This window comes from Callionymus lyra, chromosome 4, assembly GCF_982586985.1.
Source record: "Callionymus lyra chromosome 4, fCalLyr1.hap1.1, whole genome shotgun sequence".
Classification (NCBI taxonomy): Eukaryota; Metazoa; Chordata; class Actinopteri; order Syngnathiformes; family Callionymidae; genus Callionymus; species Callionymus lyra.
The window spans coordinates 19,044,090-19,066,139 of NC_141821.1; the positions used below are offsets into that span (position 1 = coordinate 19,044,090).

At 43.4% G+C, this 22,050-nt stretch overlaps 1 protein-coding gene across 3 annotated transcripts in view; it reads right to left on the reverse strand.

Annotated features, from left to right (window-relative positions):
• zfhx4 (zinc finger homeobox 4) overlaps positions 1-22,050 on the reverse strand; it is a 79,562-nt gene that overhangs the window by 44,212 nt on the left and 13,300 nt on the right. For all 3 annotated transcript variants that reach the window (XM_087789083.1, XM_087789085.1, XM_087789084.1), the window contains exons 2-5: positions 12,149-14,651; positions 11,630-11,842; positions 11,110-11,404; positions 9,128-9,669 (exon numbers count right to left, since the gene is read on the reverse strand). In XM_087789083.1, coding sequence (XP_087645209.1) covers positions 9,128-9,669; positions 11,110-11,404; positions 11,630-11,842; positions 12,149-14,605 — 3,507 coding nt within the window. In that variant the 5' untranslated portion in view covers positions 14,606-14,651. The remainder of the gene's footprint in view (positions 1-9,127; positions 9,670-11,109; positions 11,405-11,629; positions 11,843-12,148; positions 14,652-22,050) is intronic.

Below are 22,050 nucleotides of genomic sequence, written 5' to 3' on the forward strand. Positions count from 1 at the left end.
GTTTGGGTCGCATGAAGGGCCAACAGCCTGTCCCAGCTACCTAGGGTAAAGTAGGGAGGACACCCCCAACAGGTCGCCAGCCAGGGCTCGGAGAAACAAACAACTACTCAATTTACAGATGATTAAAAGTTTTTCAATCAACCTTAGTATGTTTTTTGCCAGTGGGAGGAAACCAGAGTACCCAGAGTAAACCTAAGCAACGGTAGAACAGAGAAATCCACACAGAAAGTTTCTTTGAAACTCAAATACCATATTTTTAACATATATATGTTGAATATTTATATTGTTAATGTTGGTTTTATCTATATTATATAAGAAAAGTAACATTATTTTCTTAACTAATTTCAAATGAGCCAATCAAAAGCATTATGGGGTGGATCCCAACATGGCACAGGATTTGTAGAGGAGGTGCAACACATAAGCAGAATGCAAATGATCACAACTGAGACTTGTTGTTCACCTTTCACAGCCATTGTCATCACACATACACACACACACACACACCAAGTTAGATGAGAAGAGAGGAGGAAGAGCCGACTTGACAGGTAAGGGAAGCTCCCTTGTGGTGGGAGTATGAGCGAGTGTGTGTGCATTCATTATGCAGAATGAGATGTTTACAAAACACCTTTTTTCACACACATAACTCACCTCCCCCTGCAATGTGTGTGTTTGCGAGGACGGCAGCAAAACTGTCTCATATTCATTTGTTCTACGTGCGCTGACAAAGCTGTCTCATTAACTGAATTCTTGATAAGGCACGGCAAACTACATCTTCTGAAAACTCCTTTTATCTCTTGAAAGTGTCTTTTTTTCTGTGCGCACGTCTAATAATTTTAAATTATTTGTATATCTTTCCCTCCGCTCTTCTTTCTTGTGCGTCTGTTTATGCATCAGTGCATATCATTTGCAAGTGTCGTTCCTTCTGTTCGTAATATCGGGGGCAACGCCTACTTTGTGTGGAGTCAAAACACGACAAAAATATTCCGGGGTCGCCACTTCCTCCATAAAACAAATGACAAATGAGGGTTTTCAGCAACAAACATGACCCTCTCCTGTCATTAAATGAGAAAACCAGGCAGCTAATGAACACATAGTGGGAATAAGAATGTCTTAATAACTGGTCTGAGTGTCGGAGCGTGTGTGTACATGCTTTATATGTAAAGAACTGGTACATACATTCCAGGTTTGCATGTTCCGCTGACAAAACACTCTTGTGAATGTGTGTCCTTCACTTTGTGGAAGTGAAACCAGCCTTATTTTTGTTATTTTGTTTCTTTTTTCCCCCTCCATCGTTTGCAGTCGTTGTATCTGTTTGGTTTGTCACAAGCTTCCGGTGCGATCCCCTCGGCCCCCGGGGGCCCATCGGAGACAAAAACAACCCCACTTGGCCCGGCAAACAACAAAAGCGTGTTTTGTTCCTTGAAAGCATTTTAAACACATACCAGCACTGCCTGGAAGGCTGCCAAGTGTAGAATTCCATCAGTGCTACCACCTCCCTGACACATGTTAGTGCTAACCGCCACTCACCCCCCCACACACCCCCCCCCACACCCCACTCTCAAAGACATAGATGTAACGCAAGATCACTGCCAGCCAGTTTGCCAGCAGACTGTGCTGCTAAAAGAAGGTGCTCTGGGCTCAGGTACGTGCCATTTCCCTTCCGCGGATAATGAGAGCCGCACTTTCAGTGTTGCAAGTGTACGAAAACAAATATGCAAATAAAAGCCGCGAATGTAAAAAAAAAAAACGGCTGCACGGATATACACGGAATTCAAATTGTCTTCTCCTACAGTGATCTTTAGCGATGAAACCCAGCCCTGAAACTATCATCCTCACACACCCAGCCTCATTTACTCTGCTTTTATTTATCCATGTTTTGCATCGTTCCTTATCATTCTTTCCTTTAGCAACAGCTTTGTTTTGTTGTTGTGTGATCCGTCATTAAAACAACAATTACGTACAATACCAATGATCACATGACCTCCTTCCTTGAAATACCACTAGTAAAAATTAGAAGTCATTTTAAAATGGCATCTCCTAATGTAAGTGGGCTTATTTATTTGTACTTTCTTTATGTTCACTATCATCCCCCCTTTTTGTTATCTTTTTTAAAATTTAAAATAGTAATTTAACCTAGTCCAGGTATAAAATGTTATTTTAGGGGAAACTTAATTTCCTATGATCACTTCTTCCTTCTCTAGCTCTTGCATAAATGCCTGGCAAACACTCACATCTGTGCTTGAAGGCGCACACACACACACACACACACACACACACACACACACACACACACACACACACACACACTCACACACTTGTGGGACTGATGTGAGTGCGTCTGACGTAAAGGGCCAAATGTCAATCTGAAGTTCACAGCTCCCTGACCTCTGCCCCCTCTCTTGGAAAAATCACTTCTGTCTCCCTATCTCTTCTTACTTTTCTCAGCTTGTGCACAAACACACATACACACACACACACACACACACACACACACACTCACGCATGTATGCCTACTTGTACAGAAACAGGGGGAAGAAAAACACATTAAGCATTTACATGATGCATTTTTTTCTGGGTTGGAAACGAAGATTAGTCACACTTTATCTGAGACAGTGTTGAGGCAGCAGTTGAAAATAACTCCTGAGAGATGGCAGAAACGGTGTGTGTGTGTGTGTGTCTGTGTGTGTGTGTATGATGTGTGTGAGGTGTCTTAAAAGCCAGCTCAAATGCACCCTCCCACATGGAAATGGATCAGTATTTACATTAGCATTAGATTCAGACAGCACGGTTCGGCCACTTACTCTCTATTAGCCGTCCTGACCTTGGCCCATTAGGGTCTAAAAGCCCCCCCGCCTGTCTCCCGGGCTGCCAGGTGAGACTGACCAGACCTCGGGATTATCTTATCTATCTATGTCCAATGGGACAGTGATTATATGATCAGGATCGTGGGGTTTATGGGAACATCTTAACAAGCCGAGCTGGACAAAAAAAAAAAAAACGAATATACAAGAACCCAAGAGAAATACATTCGCTTTTTTTGGTAAATCCAGATCTTTGACCGATAATAGATAATCTGGGACGTCTTTAGATTGACAGGTGCCAACTTTAACCGGGGAGGAAAAAAGACGTAAGAAAAACATTTTTAGCGCCAGCAGCAGCAGCTAATAATGGAGTCTTGGGCTGGAAAACGTCTATTAGAGACGGTTAGACAAAAGGAATCAGAGAATTGTACAGTGACAGAAACTCTGCGTTAGAGAAATAGAAAAAGGCACAGAGCGAACAAAAGAACAAGAGATAGAAATGGAGAGACAGAATGATAGGGAAGAATCTCAACAAGCGTGGTCGGGTTCAAATCACTAATTACACATTCCTGAGCCTGTGAAGGCGAGTATTGTTTTCCAGTTAGCCCCTACCCTGTCGCATGGTTTCACTTAGCACAAAACAAAAGGTAGAGGGAACAAAACGCCGGCTTTCTACCAGGCCCTGCTAATGACGGAGAAATGGGAGAAATTATCTCCGGGGTGGATCCTCGTGAGAAAATGGCTGGTGATTTCTGGACAAAAGGGAGTTCATTTTGAAACTGTCACAAAATGGCAGCTGTTAGATAAATCACCAGACATCATCCGCTGAGTATGACATTTAACTCCCAGTAAGACGGCCATTCCCGACACAGAACCCACTTTGTGGCGTGAAAAATATTAGCGACAATGTGGCCGGTTGTTTGTACAGCGAAGTGAAGAGGCGTTAAAACGAAACCCCCCACGAAATATACTTCAACAAACATCTTTAAATAAACCCCTTTTTTTCCTCTTAAAAGTCAAGAATAGTAGTTAAGCTACATAAAAAGAACACATCTAACTGATGAATTCAGTGTTTTAAAACTTAAAATTTATATTTATGGAGCGCTTTTCCAGACCAGGGTCACAAAGCGCTTAAACAATCAAAACAATACTCAATAAAATATATACTTAAAAGGTTAAGATAACACCGAGAACAACACAGTTCAATAATAAAAATGTCTTAAGATGTTTCTTGAAGGAGACTCCATCGAGCGCAAAGAGAGAGGAAGATCGTTCAAAAAGCTTAGGAAAACTAAATAAAAAGTAATATGAGGTATAAATAATGATATAAATGAGCTAAAAACTAGGTATTAATAGTTTTATAAGCTAGACAAATGTGACAGTATAAATGTTAAGAAATTGTATCCACGATTTACAGCGATTATATAGTTGAAAAATGTAACTGTCGTCTCGTAACCCTGACGTCAACAACAAGCGTCCGGTCAACAGAACGTTGGTAAACTGATAGTACTGTCAGTGTTGGGTAAAGATGGTCGGTCGTGTTTGTCCAGACCCCAGCCATCCAAAGGAAGGATATTGTTTTCCCCTGAAAAAAAAGCTTCAGCCACAGTCCGCATACCAGTGTCCACTCAACATACCAATGGACTCTTTGAAGATTACTCAAATGTTTGCCTTTGTTCCCTCACAGCCCCCCTATCCGCCCAATTCCCCTTGTCCTAACCTACACTCCTGGCCCGATGAAGAGGACAGGAGGGGGAAAAAAAAAAAAAAAAATTACGGAACAGTAGAAAAGCAATATCACCGACATCTGCACATGATCAAATGTCCCTTCTTGCTAAAGGGCACAGCAACAATAGGGAAGTTGCCAGCAGAATTGCACATTAAAAAACAAAAGGATGAGGGAAAAAATGAATCGAAGAAGAAGCACACCCCTCACTTCCAAACAAGATGCAATAATCATAACCTTTGGCTAATTTAACTAAATGTGCTGAAAAAAACTCTCGACCACGCCAAACCAGATTAATCCCGAACAAGTAAGTGGGCTTTCTATCAGGTCTATTTCAAAGCATTAGGGATTACCTCGTAGAAACTAAGCTGCTTGAACTCGCAGGAGGTCAGCAGTATTGTTGCTGCTTCAAGGATAGCCGGCCAGTGGCGGAGAGGGACACTGACAGCAGGACAGGTCAGTTCCTCTTTCCTGACAACATCCCTCAAACCGTCTTCCCTTCTTTTCATCCCCATCGCCGGCTTTCACCGTATAATCGAATATCTCCCACTACTTATCTATTCACTGAGCACCTAATGGTTAAAATCAATTACAGCTGGAATGCTGAAATGCCGAATGCTAGGCCACATGCTGATAATGACAGAGCGTGTGAGGAGAGAGACGGATAGAGAGAAGCAGCACAAGACTGTGGGACTTGGGAGCCTTCCAAGGGAGCCACAATTAACGCCGATCGATTGGTTATTGATCCCGGGGCTAGGGTGTTGAAGAGTATTTCAGTTCAACTTTGTCCATATCAGTTTCCTGATGAATTCATGAGAAGAGTGGGGACTGTCGCCGAGCGCCTGAAACTATTTTGGGGATTTTTTCGACACTTTCCTATCGTGTAATCTTGTTCGAGTAATTAAGGCGACAACAATAACAAATTGCAAAATTAATATACTGTATATATTTAAGAAATATAAAGTCAACAATGTCTATATTTTGATATTATTATCCTTTTTTTTTATTTCCTTTTCTCAACTAGTATTATTCGCCGGGATCTTCACGTCCTTTTGTTCCGACTTCCCGGGATGTTCCCTTTTCGGTGTGGACAATGACCCCCTCCGTGCACACACTTCATATCTCCACCTCCCTCCCTCTGGCTATCGTTCCCATACCTGTCAGGCCTGGCTGCTTCACAGTCGCCTGCACATGGACAAATGGCTCTGCCTTGCTCTGCCCCAACCCGAGTGACCCATAGCCCACAGGAGGGTGGGGAAAGTTTAAAGACAAAAGGGAGAAAAGATTACGGCTCGGTGGCAAGATAAGTCATGTTTACTTTCTTTGAATCACACCTATTGACAATTAGCTAATTTATGATAAAAAAAGCCGGGAGTGGAAAGTTGAAGAAAAACACACCGTACACTGACCATCTGGTTTGACCGTTTTAAAGGTGAATGGGTGGAACACTTATTAATATCTATGAGGAGTACTTGAGGTGAGGGGGGGGAGTTTGTCCATTCAACGCACACAAAGCAACATGCATACACACACACAGACACACACCTGCTTTTATTCTTTAATTAGCCGCCTCCCACTTCACCGCCGCTCTGAAAGATTTGCATTGTAATCTCCGCGCAGGTGAAAGAGGATACCATTTGAATAATCTACAGACTAGTATTTCTTTCGCACACACAAAGAGCAAAAAGTCAGTTTTAAAGAGGGAAAAACCTGTCAGAAGTGTAGCAAACACACTCATCTGTTTGAGCGCCTTAACTCTTGGCTTATCCCTCTCCATAGCGGAACATAAAAAAAAAAAATCTATATCTCGAGCGGCATCTAGTGTGAAGTGTCTGCGAACGTTAAGGAGAGTGGCAACTGTTTTTGAAACTGTGTGCGACTGCACTACCCGACGATCAAGAGAGCGTTTGGAGAACAAGCTGCCACGGGCTCAAGTGGAAAACTCTATAATGGAGACTACAATTGAACGTATGCTTTACTGTATGTACTCACCGTACAAACAAGTACAGCGCCTCTTACTACTTAATGTGAGCCTGAGTGTGTGTATCTTAAATGGTGAATTAGATTCTGTCTCTATTTCTATTTCAGGGGGGAACGGCACAATGGCTTTTTATGTAAATCTATAAGAGTAAATCTCTTGACCATTTCCTCATGTTGCAAGTCCAAATCACTGTCCAATAACTTGGGCTGCATATATTTGGAGCAATTTGATTTTGAAATTACAACGAGCAATGGTTGACTCGACACAGTGGCAAACCAAAGAATACATTTAGCAATTTATTTGGATTTTATTCTAAAATAAATGATGGGAAACTAAGCAGGAACCACTGTCAATACGAAATTGTTTTTTAATGATTTATATGACACGAACTACATTCTGCGGGAGATCGGAATCGTACGTCTTTGCCCAATGATTGTTGAAACAGTTAACAGATGTTAGAAAGAGGCAGGGATGGCTGTAGAGAAGTCAAGATTTATTCCAGCAAGTCATCTGAAAAACAGGTGCCACAGCAGCCTAAGAGACAGTGGTTGTAGCAGAATGTGTGTGGTCTATGCCATATTGACCATGAACATTCTCAGCTCCTAATGACCCGAGGGTACTGGCCGGATCACAACCTCAAAGCTCAGTGGACACATGCACTAAAGCATACACAGTCTCGATAAACTAAACCGAGGAACACTTGTAAGATTTTCCTCCGTCTGAGTGTATATTAAGGCGAGGGTTGCCCATCATGAACTACAGGGAGAATCATAGAAACTCAAGAGTATGGTTAAGGCTAGGTTTTGAAATCAACAACAGACTGATTTCCAAACAGTCGGAGAGTTTAACAAAAGATTCTTGTTACAAGTATTTTTTCCTTTCAAAAACTGCAGGCATCATTTCCTTATAAGGTCTTCAACTTCCTTCCCCACCTGCTGTGCCCAGCACACTCGAAGTCCATGTGCTGCAAATGTCATTTGCCTCTTGCAAAGTCTGGAAAAAAAACCTTAAAATTCCCCTTTCAGAAGTACTTTATCACGGCTACAAAGCAGCCATAAAACCCCCTGAATATGCTTTTTGTTCATATCTTCATATGGTTTCCCCCGAAGTCCTACAGATACACCGTGTTTCCAAAAAGGCCAGATGGGAAAGTCGTCAATCCTCAAATCTTTCATACGCCACGGCCAAGCTACCTTCATCCCCATGTGCTTTTCACCTCTGCCAGTACATGAAAGAAGAGGTGTTTTTCTGGTCAAATAATGTTTTTTTTTTTCCTGGTCTTTCTCTACCGCCTAGTGCTTTTGACCACATGTCGGAGGGTAAAATAGTGGGACTTCTGCCAGAGGCATTAAATGCATCATCTGTTGAACAGATTTGTCGGGGCTTGTGCAGTAGGTGGGTCGGTAGATGATGTAAAAAAGTACAGTAGGAGCGATTTTTAAACTTTACTAGACTAGCAAAAATGTTTTTTTTTTTAATGTTAACTTAAGTCACAAGTAAGTAGGTCAAAGCTTGCCACTGACACTAACTGCACCCACGTCAAGTTACACTACAAAAGAAAAGTCTGTTCCCAATGTCCACTGTTTTGAATTATTCTAGGAATGAACCCAATAGCATCAAATGAATTAGTCACAGATTAACAAAGAATTTATGACTTTACTTTGCATTTGCGAAAACAATTCTGGATACAATGAGAACAAAAAAGTCATATGAGCAAATTTAAGTCCCATGGTTTTACTCGATTTGGTTTTAATTTCAGATATGCTCTTAAAGAGCGAAGTCGCTCTTGTTTGGTAGAGCAACATAAGGTTCACACACACACACACACACACACACACAGGTTTGGCAAAGACGGAAACAAATCCTCATTAATGTAATGCACTTGATCCTGTTCTAGAGGTCAAGGCCTTGGAAATGAAGCGGCTTCTTCTGAGCGAACGTCTGATGAATTAATTCACCTTTGCTCCGTTTAAGATTAGAAAAGGTTTTATATATTTCAAAATGATCGAAACTGAGAGAAGCTTAGTTATAGGCAGCCCTTCACCGAGTAGATTATTCAACTTGGTGATGAAAAACGATTGGACAAAACTCCTGTTTTATGTTCAGATATTTTTGATCTCTCTGTATACATGAATTGACAAAAAAAAATAGAGGAAACTGTCACCCGTGAAACTGAAAAGTTTCATCTTTCGCTCATACATCTCTATTAACATCCTGTTAATTGGTGTCATTCCAGTTGACTCGAGTGTTACCCCCGACGAGAGATTCCACAATTATTTACAGCTAAAGGAATTAGCGGCAAAAAAAAAAAAAACACGTGAAAATAATTGGAAACGTATCTGAAATCCACAGAGAGTACTTGACTTATGTATAATTAACAGTAACGGTAGTGACAGCAGGAAATGCACCCGTATCTGATGGCAATCATCCCACATACACACAGTGACCTTTTCTATCTCCGTCATTCTCTGCTCATGGGAAATTGAAGGCCTTCTGATGGCTGCAGTTAAGAAAATGGGTCACACTCTCTTTTCTTTGTCAGTTGTTCACAAATAAGATATATTTCACTTTTCGTCAATGAGTTCAATTATGTGATAGATGAGGGGGTTTTTTTTTTACCTTGTAGAGCCGGATGGAAGCTTCATGCCGCTGGTTGGTGGCATGTAGCCTCAGTTTATCCACACTATTGCTGTAATAGTCACAGGCATTACACTTGAGGTGCACAGGGTTGCCAATGGCCACACACTTTAATCTCCACTGGTTGGCTTTGCCTCCCTCCTTGATGTGGGCCACCAGCTGGTGCTTCTGCATGTGCTTGTCCGTCTTGCAGTGCAGCTGAAAGTTGGCCTTAAGCTGCGTGTTGTAGCTGCACAGCTTGCACTGGTAGACGTCGCCGACCACACAGCGCCACTCCTCTTCGGGCAACGAGCGCTCCGCGTTCACATGGGCGTTGAGGGCCTCCAGGCTGTCGGACGAGTAGCAGTTGCACACGGCACACTGGTACAGGCGCAGCAAGGGGTCACTAATGGGGGGCGACAGGGAGCCGAGGGAAGGGTCCGACGTGGAGACGCCGCCCATTGCACCTGAGGACACCAGCGAGAGGTCATCTGCCATAAGTTGACCGGTGGCGAGACGCAGCTCCGCTGAGAGGTCGCTGTTCACTGTGGAAAGAAATGAAAGCATCACGACACGTCATCTTGGCTAATCCATCATTGGATATCTCAATCAGGAGTATTGCACGTAAATACTGACGCTTCCAGAAGTGCCACCATCAGTTTCTAGTATTCATAATACTCATTGTATTTACAAAAAGAAATTAATAATTTCAAAGGAGAGAATGGAATTAAGTGTTAAAAGAGAAAAGGCTCCTCTATGTAGGCTTCGTTTTCAAAAAAGGATTTGATAAAAGAGGACTTTGGCTCCTCACAAAGTCTTGTCTATAAAAAACTCTAATAGGATTGAATCAGGATCAATTACAATCATCCTTTTCAACTTGCTAACACGCTCATCAGGTATCTTTAATTACCGCTCGCAGGCGCGCCGGCACAATGGTCTTAAGGCATTGAGCTGGTTCTTACGCACAGATCTGAGAAGAATGTATCACACAGTTCGTCTTTTCTTCGGTCGCAGAGCAAGAAAACAGATCTGCCATTCATAGAAATGCAATTAACTATCGTGTTTGATCCCTTCATTGTCTTTCAAGGCACATGCCTCACTTACAGCCATTTCATGTTTGGATCACACCAGATTACAAAGAAGCTTTTATTTCTTAATTTATTTCACTTTGCACTCAATTACTGCAGTTAGTCAAAGATTTAAATATGGTGTGTGTGTGTGTGGTGACAGCAGGAAGAAATAGAAATGACTTAAGTTTCATCCTCAAAGTTTAACTTAATGTCAAATCGTGGTTATCTAGTTAAGACCCAAAACATGCAGAATGGTGGACACATCAATCCACATTAAGAAAAAGTGTATTTCTGTGTGTGTGTGTTTCACCATATTGACAGCTGTGCTTGCAATGGGGAACCGTGATCAGTGAGTGTAATTCACTGCGAGTACATCTGCTATCTGAGCTCCTCACTATAGGAGGGTGTATGAATGCGTGTATGTGTGTGGCATGTGTGTACGGGTGTGAGTGTGTGTAACACTGCAGGGTCATTGTTAAATCTCTTTCCCTCCTATGGGAATCCACTTCCTGCTGTGTGTGTGTGCGCTTTAGGATGGGAGAAGGTGGGGTGGTGTGTTGGCGAGTGGAGGTGGTTGAGGGGGATTAAGCTGACTTAAGAAAATTACAAATGAAAGATTAAGAATAATTCTCATGTGGCATCTCATAATCACTTTTTAATCAGAAAGAAGGGTCAAAGAAATGAGACAATGGCGGAGGCACCACGTGAGAGCAGAGATAAGAGAAGGGGAGAAAAAAAAGAAAAGAGGATGAGCTGGGGGTGAGGAAAGAAGGGAACATAAGAGAAAAGGGAAGGTGAGAGTGGAAGGGAAAAAACAACAAAAGGCACCGAGATAAAAACAATACCCCATTGACATCAGATATGTGGGATAACAATGATAAACTGAGAGAATTCGTGGGAGAAACTATTACTCACCTAGACCAGATCCAAGGGCACTGGCTGTTGCCGGATCTAGCTGGAATGGGTTAATCATCATCTGAGCGTCTGGGCCGCCGCCGCCAGCCGGGTTCTCCAGTTTGACGCCGGCCAGGCCGATGTTTTGGGCCAGGTAGTACTGGTACAGCTCTGCCTCAGCTGGGGCCAGCCCGAGATGGAGGCTGTGTTGGATCTGCTTCATGTTCTGTTGCAACAGCATCATGTTGTGCATGTGTTTCTCGCTAGTCATGTGGATTCGCAGGTTACGAGCCACGTTGGTCTCATAGTCACACACCTGGAAAATAAAAACAAAACGATCGAATGAATCAGTGCTTTCCAATTGCCTTGAAAATAGCAATATGCAACGCTCATAATGACTTAAGTCACACGGTACTGTAAATGCCAAAAATAATGGCTGTGGCTTAGAGGGAAATAACTAGATCATTGTGCAGATACTGTAACAAGTCAATCGCTATGTTGTGAGTGAATTGCTACAATGACGGTCTGTTTGTTTAATTACCTCGCAGCGCCAAGTTGGTTTCTGTTTGGGCTTGGATGGTGAGGGCGCTCCGCAGCCTCCTCCGAGGCTCACACTGGGCACCGCGCTGGCGTGGTTGTGGTTGTATTGTGCCTCACTTCCTCCATTCTGCAGCGTTTGTACGTTGTTAAGATGCTTGTCGGACTGCATATGAATGCTAAGGTTGCCTTTGGTGGTAGTTGAATAATTGCATACCTAAAGAGACAAAGGAAGTTAAAATACATGTGTGAGTTAAGAAACCAGGTCAAACTGGTCATTTTATCTTGTACTTAATAGGAGGAATTAATTAATTTCCTAAAGAAAATTGCTTATTAATTCATGACATTTGGTCATACATGCATTAAATATGTTAAGTGTAAGATCCCCTACCAACAAAATGAACCATGTTATACTGTTGGTAAAAAATGTCTATGGGAATACTATACAAAGAATGGAGTATGAGAGGGTGGAGCTTCTTATACTACTTCATATTCACAAGCTTCAATAGAGAGTTAGACCGACCTCACAGCGGAAAGGCTTGTATCCACAGGTGTAGCTTTCACCTCTTGCTAAGCGAGGGTGAGGCTGTCCTGTACGGCAGTAAGCACAGGATCCTCCCGACTCTGGATGTTTTTCCTTCATGTGGGCATCCAGCGTCTGCTGATACTTGTAGTGCCAGTTACACTTTGGACACTTCAGTGTCTTGCAGGAATTACGGGAATGCATCATCGTCATATGCCCACCAAGGGACCGCGAAGATCCCAAGACAGTATCACACTTTGGACACTCTACTCCACTCCCTGGTGACCCTTCTCCAGGACCAGGGGTACCCGGTGTACCTGGTGTTCCAGGCGTACTGATATTCCCTGTGTGTGATAGAAGAGGTCCTGGACTCTCATCGTCCCGACGCAACATAATCATGTCAAGCGGGTGGGAGGGCGGTGAAGAACCATCACGACCCATTTGGGTTTCATTTGTCGAGTCATTGCTGCTCTCCCGCTCCCTGGTGGCTGCCAGGGTGGCAGACAGCCGGCTTCTTTCCATGTCCAGTTTCTCACTACCCGGCAGGGAGGAAGAGGAGGTGGATGTAGGGCCTTTGCTGTCACTGTTAAACATTAGCACACTGTTGGAAAGGGGGGAAATACTTTGGTTTAAGAGAGGGAAATCTTTGCTACTGTTGCTGTCAGCCTGTTTGCTGTCCATCGTCGGCTCCTCCTCCATTTCTATTCCACCACTATTCGAGAATTCGTCCTCATCCTGCTCCGGACTCTGTTCTCTCAATGCACCAGGCTCCCGCTTAATGGACGGGTACTGGCTCAGGTCCAGCCCATTGGGTTGCAAAGTGCATGTGTCCCTACTGTGGCCCTTACAGTCATTATCAGAGTTCCGACCTTCCAGGTTGCCACCAGCGGCAGCAGAAGAAATCCCACTGGAGGATTTTTGGGCACCAGCCCCTCCCCCGAGGTTTGGGTTGGTCTCAGCCTTTGGCATGGTTTGGGTTCTTGGGATTTGGTCATTGGAGGAGCTGCTGGCACTGCCCTTTAGAAAAGCAAATCCTGCCTGCAGAGAATCTGCCTCCGAACTAGTGTGGAAAGCATTCCACAAGCCACGGAGCCCAGTGTCAGGCCCTAAGAAGTTGCTAGGTGTGGGTAAATGGGGTAGCACAGAATTAGGGGTTTTTTTTGGTTCCAGAAAGCTTATAAGAGGTTCTTTGTCCTTGCCGATGCCCTGGATGATGGCAGAGACGTGCTTATTGCTTAGCAGCTTCTGCTCCTGCTCATTCAGGGTCATTCGGTGGTCGTGAACAGCGTGGGTCACAAAGGAACGACTGAAGCCAAATGACAGTTTGCACAGGAAACACATCAAAACAGGCTTTCGCCGCCCATCAGCCACGCAGCCCTCGAACTTGGACAAGTCCACATTGTTGGGGACATCTTTGGACACACATGAGTTTTTGGCTCCACCATCCCCCGTAAGATAGTCTTTGTCATTCTTGTGGCGGAGGTCATAAACACGGAAACTGTGCAACACGGGACCAGCGCCGGCCAGCCCCCCAGGTGAGGTATTTGGGAAGGAGGGGTGGTCAGCTGCTAGGGGTTTACTCCCAAAAGATGAGGCGATGTGGAAGGAGTTGATGATCTGGGGGTAGAAGGACATGGGTGCAGCGGGCTGCTCAAGAGGCTCCTCCACAGGACTTAGACCACCTTGGCCACTGTTAGCCTGGGAATTGGCGAAGGGCTGGGAGGAATGGAGCCCCCTGAAATGGATAGGCCCAGGGAGCCCTCCCTGGCTGCCGCACTGCTCTTTGGTGTCCTCCAGGATAAAGGCGGAGCCATCTGGCTGGTAGATGATCTCACCACACAGGTTCTCCACATCACTCTCATCTTCCATCTCGCTGTTCAGTTCACCCGCATCTGCAGCACCTCCCTCATGCTCTACCTCATCATCACTCTCCTCACCCACCATTGTATCCATCTCCTCACCCTCTTCATGACCTCCGGTTGTAGGCAAGCGGGCACTGGGGCAGTGATGCTCCATGTATTTTTGTAAACTGGAAAATGAGCTAGAACATTCGTTGCAGGGAATCTCTTTTGCCGGTGCCACGGGTGACGTGGCAGGGGCAGAACAGTCCGAACCCAAAGCAGCTCCTCCTCCCACTCCCGGTAAAGTCCCAGTAACACTCCCTTTGCTACTGGTAGTAAAGCTTTCTCTCCGACTCTGTTCAATAACAGGGTCAATGGTTGCACTGACAGTAGTGGGGGTAGCTGTTGACCTCAGCAGGCTAACAGTGGGCTCTCCGATGCCATTTTCTGACTCTCCAATGGCTACAGGCGATAACTGGTTGTTATTGGTGTTGTTGCCATTGGCGACAGTCTCCATGGCCACGACAGGGTTGTCCTCAGCAGCAGCGTCCAACCTCTGGCCACCATGTTCTTGCTGCCGTGACGACACCATAGGGGGAGAGTCACAAGTTGCCATGTCGACCACTACATAGGGATCTCATCTCATCCAGCCTAACAGGGACCTGAAAGACAAACAAAAAGCAATTGGTCAGTTCACATGTACATATCCATCAAAATATGTCAAGGAATACCCAAGTTTGACGTTACGTTCATTACGGATGACACAGCTTTTTAGTTTGTTTAAATATATATGTGAAACATAAAAATAGAAGTACTTTGTTTACTTACTATAAACTAGATAAAAAGGTAGAGCCACAAAAGGTGAAGTTTAGAAATGTGGCCTAACTACAGTGAAAAAGCCACATCAAAGGCCTGTTCTTTTGGGGGAAGAAGTGGATTAGATTAAGAAGAGTCTTCACTTGTCGGCCAAATCAGTCTTGGCATGCTCTTACCAGTCAGGAGTTGTTAATTAGGCAGCACCTATTAACCTATTAATGCCCTGAAGACACGGTTCCGACTGTGTGGATGGGGAAAGAAAGATTAAGGACACCCTGTATAATCCGCATTGACTAAGGCAGTACTCGGTAGTGTATTTGCATTATAATAATATCTCCACCACTTTTTATTCCGAGATTAAACGAATAATATGTTAAGGGGAAATGTTTGGAAAATCAGTTGGCTGTACAATCCTGGGTTGCTGCCCATAACTCAACTCTTTTCAACTTTGTTTTGTTACAATCGAGCGAGGCAAAAGTGCACGCAAGCGTCTAAGATCAAATAATAAGCACTTTCCTTTCATAATCAGAAACTATTTTTTTTTAAACACTCATGGATGTGCTGATAGCAGGACTAACTTAAATATGTTTGCATCTATTTCACCGAGAAATGTTTCCAAGGTAAGTTAACCAGTGCCAGATAACTGACAACATACGAGTCTTTCTTGATACATTACCGAAACCTTGATAGATGCGTGCTTGTAAATGAGCTGGCATTAAAAGAAAGCTTTAAAGAGCCGTGTTAACCTTTAACCCATTCCACCTGCTGCTTAAATCCGCCTCTTTTTTCTTTTTCGACGCACACTCTCTCCCTAACAACAAAGCTTCAAAGCAATTAGAGGATTAATCTGAAACAATCCAGGGCTAAACAAAGCCAGTGGGAGACACTGTAAAAGCGTGAGGAATGAAATTAAACATGTGTGGGTATGTTTGCGGGTGCGTGCACGCGCACTCTGTAATCAGGTCTAATCTGACATTTCCACGAGATGATTCCATGGGGACTAGTGATAGATTAAAAGAGAGAAATTATGTTTCTCCTAGTGTGCTGCGAAAGTGTTCTGTGTTTCAATGTGAGATTAAAGAAGAATTCATGAGGAGGAAATTAATGTTTGGTTCCTGCTGTTTCCGTTGAACAGAGGGTGTACTGTAACTTGAATTTTGAAGTTTCTTATACGAAAATATAGATATAATTTTGATATGAACAAAAGGAAATTTAGTGGTCTGGTATTTATTTTCATAACAGATGATAATGTTTTTACAGAAATACATTTGACATTAAATAATCAACTTCGAAAACAAGAAATGAGTGTTTATGATATTAAAAAAAAGGAAAGTACAACTGAACGTCACTCCTGTACCGAATTTTCCTACTGGTGTCAAAAGTGATTTAGGGTTAAACTGCGACAGTGTGAGACAAGCAACAGGAATTTGTACTAATGGTATCACTTTCAATGGGGAGCCAACTCCTCGTTGAACTGTGGCTCGGACATTAAACAACGATGTTTATAAACCACGCATCTCTAACCATTTTAAGTATGAAATAAAGTCCTGTGGTTCAGTCGGCGTCTCATCTCTGTGGCTTAGACACACTGCCTGACGCCATTAGACGGCTTTTTGTGAGGACAGTAATGGCATCAAGACACAACTATAAGACATATCTTTCAACATCTACAAAATGGTACTTCATAATTTTACTTTTTAAAACCTAGAAATGTATAGACAATATTCTCCAAATAATCTGAGTTTCCATTGCCATTGATCTCCAACCCGTCTTCTTGAACACATGCTTGTTTACGCATTGAGTTACTCTCTCTATCTTTAATGCAACACACTAATCATGGGAGAAGCATGTCATTGATACACACACTACACGTAACTCTCCGGTAGACCTCCATCTAAAAAACGAAACTTGCGTTTATAACATTATTATGGCCCGTGACATCTACGCGTGGTCCGTAAACCAACAGTCCAAACTATAAACAATCGTTGAGCATTTAAAAATGACTTCAAATTACCTTACATCGTGTCTTGGGCATTAAGGTGCAGGGAAGATAACGGCCTTGCTTCATATTGTTTTAATTCCGTTCCAATGGCTTTTGCGCCCCTTTTCCCCGCAGTAGCGACCAATACTGCTTCTTTTAAAGCAGATCATGTTACCGCTGGACCTAAACCCATGCAACCCCGGTGCCCCCTCCCTCCTACTTCCTTCGCTCTGCTAACCAAGCACACAGCGAGACAGTGCAATTGAGAAAGTTAGATGGACAGATACATCCTGATAGAAACCGACAAAAGAGGCAGTTGTTTCACGGCATTTGGGTGGGGGACAGGGGGGGGACGGTGGCCTTGCTCAGGAAAGAACAAAAGTGACGGTCTAAAGCCGCACCTACCTTTGTTTTTTTAATTAAGCATATCCCCCTCGCTTTCACGCACACACATGCACAGGTAATTAAAGTGGCAGATCAGATCCACTGAGGTTCAAATAATAGCCTTGGAATGCCTGCTTTGGACACTGCTAGTTCTGATGGGAGACTGGAGCTCAGAGGTCTTTTGTTTTTCTCCCCCCCACCACCGCTATCTTTCTTTCCCCCTCCCTGTATGCTTTCCCCTGAGACACAGAACTTTGCTCTGCACCTTCATCTGCCTGGACTTTCTCCCTCTGACTAAAACAGCGGTGGAATTTCTTAGGTACAATAAATACAAATTTCCCATTGTCCAATGTGTTTTGACAAATTAAAACAGGTCCAGACAGCCGTAGACCTGACGCACACTCCTGGTGATGTCAGAGCCTCCCCCCCCCCCCCCCCCCACCACTGTCTTTGTCCTACTGTCAGACTATCGTGCATTCTCAGGAGTCTGCCAAACCTGTAATTGCAGCGCCGCCACAAAGTCGCCTTTGTTTACACGTGTATATGTTTGTTTCAGATTCTTCAGCAAAAATTGTTTCGGCTGCTTTGCTCGGTAGAGGGCAGGCCGTGTTGCTATTAGTCGAGAGAATATTTTAACTCTGGAATCAACACCTACTTAAGCCTGTTAAACGAATCCCAGCCTTAAATCCACACGGTAACCGTTTGAAAAGGCTCTGCAAAGTTTAAACAATAAAGACCGGTCAGTATGAGATTATAGTTGTGTGTCTATTCCTTGAGGTCCCTTTGAAGGTCAGTCCTCTCTCCGCATGTGGCCCCCGAGTCCGACACTGAATCTTCTTTCAAAATGTCACCAAACGTTAACCAAAGACAAAAGAGAAGGCTACTGTGAAAGCCAGTACATCCATCTCCCACTGTCAGTGCAATGAATAGGCCTACTCTGGTCTAATTAGACCTGTTTGTTTGTTTCTGTGCAAAGATGGCCGGATGGTGGACAAAAAAGGGTAACGTATGTAGGGAATTATCACTTTTTTTTCTGCCTTTCCAAAAGCTGCAAAGCACACATGCACACAATCACAGACTACTTCTTTGTATCGGAGGTCTTAAGAGAAAAGACAGCGGGAGAAAATTACCAAAAACTTGAGGGGGGGGGGGTGGCTTTTGTGTGACCAAAGTTTTTTTTCCTTCATTGTTTTTACTTCTTAAGGGATTTTAGGCAGCCTTTGTTTGTAGCCTGGAGGTGTAATAGTAGACATTAGATATAGTGGATCTCCCCGGTGCACCCAACACCCTTTTCAGTGTCTCTACCCTCTCCTCAATGCTTCCCTTGAGAGAGCCAAGGCCTTCATTAACAAAAGACACCATGTTATTATTGAAAGGTGCGGCTCAGACACCTACTTCAGGTGCCTCCTCATTTAGCAGTGGAGCCGTGTCCCGACAAATTACCGATCCCACAAAAATGTTAAGCTAAAAAAAACACATCTACTTATGACAGAAGTCAACAACTATGTGGAGAACAAGGAGGATGGAAGTCTTTTTTTTTTGTTTTGTTTGTCTTTAACAGGTATGTAGGTTCCATCCCCCGGGTTGATGACAGGTAAATTGGTCTCATCAGGAAACATTACACCTGGCTACGCTTCAGGTTCATACCTGGGAAGTCATTGTTCCTGAAAGAAAATATCTAGAGTAGCGGAGGAAATGTCGAGCAGCAGGCGAGCAGAAGACAACAACGGTCAAATAAGTTGACTAGAGGCTGAGAGAACCTAAAACTCCAAGGCCATGTTACTTTTTTTTTTTGTTCCTCCTTGCAACTCGAGCGTCATATGACTCAAGCCGCAGATGGGTCCCAAAATCTGATCAAGGGTCAGATTACAACCGGCTTTTTTCCTCAGACAGAGGAGTGAAAATACTTCTTTTCACCAACGCTTCAGGGCAACCGCTAAACAGATGGTCAGGTTTCCCGTTCGGCTCAATCAATGTACTTTTGTCGAGACGTTCGTCAATATAACGTTTTCGGAGTCACAATCGATGGGTGTCCTGTTATGTGGACCTAAGTTTAATGCATTAATGTCAACTGAAATCTCATTACAAATAAAGTCTTTCAATTCTAATTAGAACATGGAAAACAACGAGTAACAATCTGATGGCTCACATTTCCTTTTTCTACTTACTAAGGAGTCTTAAAAGCAATCAAGGAAGCAAATTCTCCTTTTATTTTCTGCCTTCCTATGCAACCCAAAGCAGCGAAGACAACAACAAAAAAAAGTAGTTGTTTCTTTTCTTTCTTTGCAATCTGGAAACACTCTCAAGTTAATTAGACCTGATTGGAAATGAACCACACAAACAAAGGGCAGTCTATGCCCCGGATTGTTATGACCATGCACGTGCATGCATGCTTGCACATGAGGGTACTATATCCACCATAGGACATCACTCCTCTTCCCCAAAAAACCCAGCAGATTAAGAGAATGCATCAGTAAAGAATGTGTGACGACCTCGGCGGCCACGGAGCAAAAACTTTCAGCCCCTGATGCCACAAAAGGCAAGAAGGTAATTAAGTTTGAAAGAATAGAGTCAGTGGCACAAACAATGCGCTTGTGTCCACGGGTGGGGGGAACGGAGGGGGTTGCTGTGTTAAATGTGTATATATGTGTGCATGTCTATGTGTTTGGTGGGGGGGGGGGTGAGGAAGAAAAGCCATTAACATTCAATGGCCGGGGCAAGAGTAAGGGAGGGCAAAGGGGAACTGAGGATGGAATTCTCCCTGAGTGGTTTCCCTGTCCTTCTTCATCCCAGCACGACTTGTCTGTTCATTCTTTATATTTGGCTCATTCCTTTTCATTTTTGTCTTTCACACAGAGGTTTTTAGACCCCTGACTCCTGCCTATAATTGAGCTCCACTCGTGGTAACAGCTTATCAGTGCTCTTTTTTTTGGCTCATTTCTAATCCATCCCTTCATAAAAAAGGAACGTTATTCTTATTCATTTTTTAAGGGTTCTTTTAAGAATGAAAATTGGCAGACACACGGAGTCGCTTCTGCTAGATCAGTCCGTCTGTTGGAAAAATATCTTTGGGAAATAAAAAGGAAAAAAAAAAAGAGATTTCAATGAGATTTACTGATCATTTGAGAGATTGAAAAATTGGGCGGTTGAAGAAAAAAAGCTTCTATGAGCATGAGAGGAAACATGCCAAACGTTGTAAGTCACGATCAAAAAAGTCTTCTCACATATCACGTATTTTAGGTGAAGGAATAGTTTTCCTACTGCATCACTACGATCTGAGCAGGTCAAAGGCAAGCGCGAAGTTGAGCAAAAACACTATAAAAAGCGGAGAAAAACATGCGCTGCACATCATGATTATCACCTGAGAGTGCTAAACGTTGAGTACATTACTGCACGGACTGTTAACAAAATAACCAAAAACATACATATGAGTCTTTCATCTTTCTCGCTGCTTCTCCAGAAAAGCAGCTTAACTCAATTAGTAAATGTTATTTGCAAAAATCACACACACACACACACACACACACAAATAGAACTCAGAGCTCACTAAAAGCACACTGTCCCCTCCCACGAGGTCGAAGCTAAAAAAAGGAGTATTCATCGCTCATGCATGTGTGTCGACGTGAGTGTGTGCGTCAGAATATAAACAGTGCGAGTGTATGTGCGCGTTTTTGGACAGTGCAAGGATCATGAGACACATTTTCGTCAGATGAGTGAATCAGACAAACCGCTGCTAATTTTAATGAGGGGAGTCTTTGGGAGGAAAAAAAAAAAATAAGGGGGCGAGAGTTTTGAGGCCGGGATTGAAAAGATTGCCCTTCATGGCATCCACCCCTTTGCGTTTCGTAAGAGAGTGGAGAGTGACAGTGAGACCATGTGTTTGCACAAACTAGTGTCCATCTCGCTTAATACTCAGCTGGGGAAATCAAGCCGCCAACTAATTGTGTTTCTGCAGCGTTATGTGTTTAGTAATCTGCCTCTCTTTGTCTCTGCATCTCACCAGAGACGTGGATTAGTGCTAAAATGATGACTGCTTAATCCTTGATTTGCCTGTACTAAATAAATATTAATCTAGCCTGCTCGTCGTGCTCTTGCAAGGTACACATACACAATATGAAAGAGCTTAGCGGTTACATAAATCACGGTCTTATCTTTTGGATGTGGCTAAAGCATGAAACCCCGCACACACTCCGAGCGCGCGCGCCAATAACATCGCACATACGCGGCCTCGGTATGGTCGGATTACCCGTCAAGTGAAATTAATAATCCCGATAAATATAGAGCTTTTAAAATAGGGGGTGTTTAGACGGTACAAAAAAAAAAAATATGATAAAGATTGTCATTTTCATCAACACGTTTGGCGGCCATCTTTGTTATGCTGCAGAAGGAAGAAGCGGAAAAAAGTATCTAAAAATATCAGTTAGTTTTGGGGGTGTTTTTGAAGATCTATCACCCAGGCTAATAAAGATGCATTGACATCATTTTTTTTTAATTATCTTAAAAAACTGACTCTCAGATGTGAAATATGAAAACTGCTGCCACTCGTCCCGCACAAGCACACACACACACACACACACACACACACACACACACACATAAACTGACACGGCTGTGGTAGTTCAGCACAGAAGAGGTTAAGCAAACAGTGTCCACGTCAGTCAAGGATAGCACACACTCAGACAGACAGAGAGAGCAGTCTCTGACGCAGGCATTTCACATCCACCTGGCAAATATAAAAGGCCGGTTATGCAGTGTAAACCATAAGCGTACAATCCTTTCTTTTTTTTTTTGCGTCCCGTAACTTTGGGTAAGAGCAGCGAGTCTAGATGGTAGAGTCGACGGCTACGGGATTGCAAGTGGTTGCCAGAAAATCCTTTTTT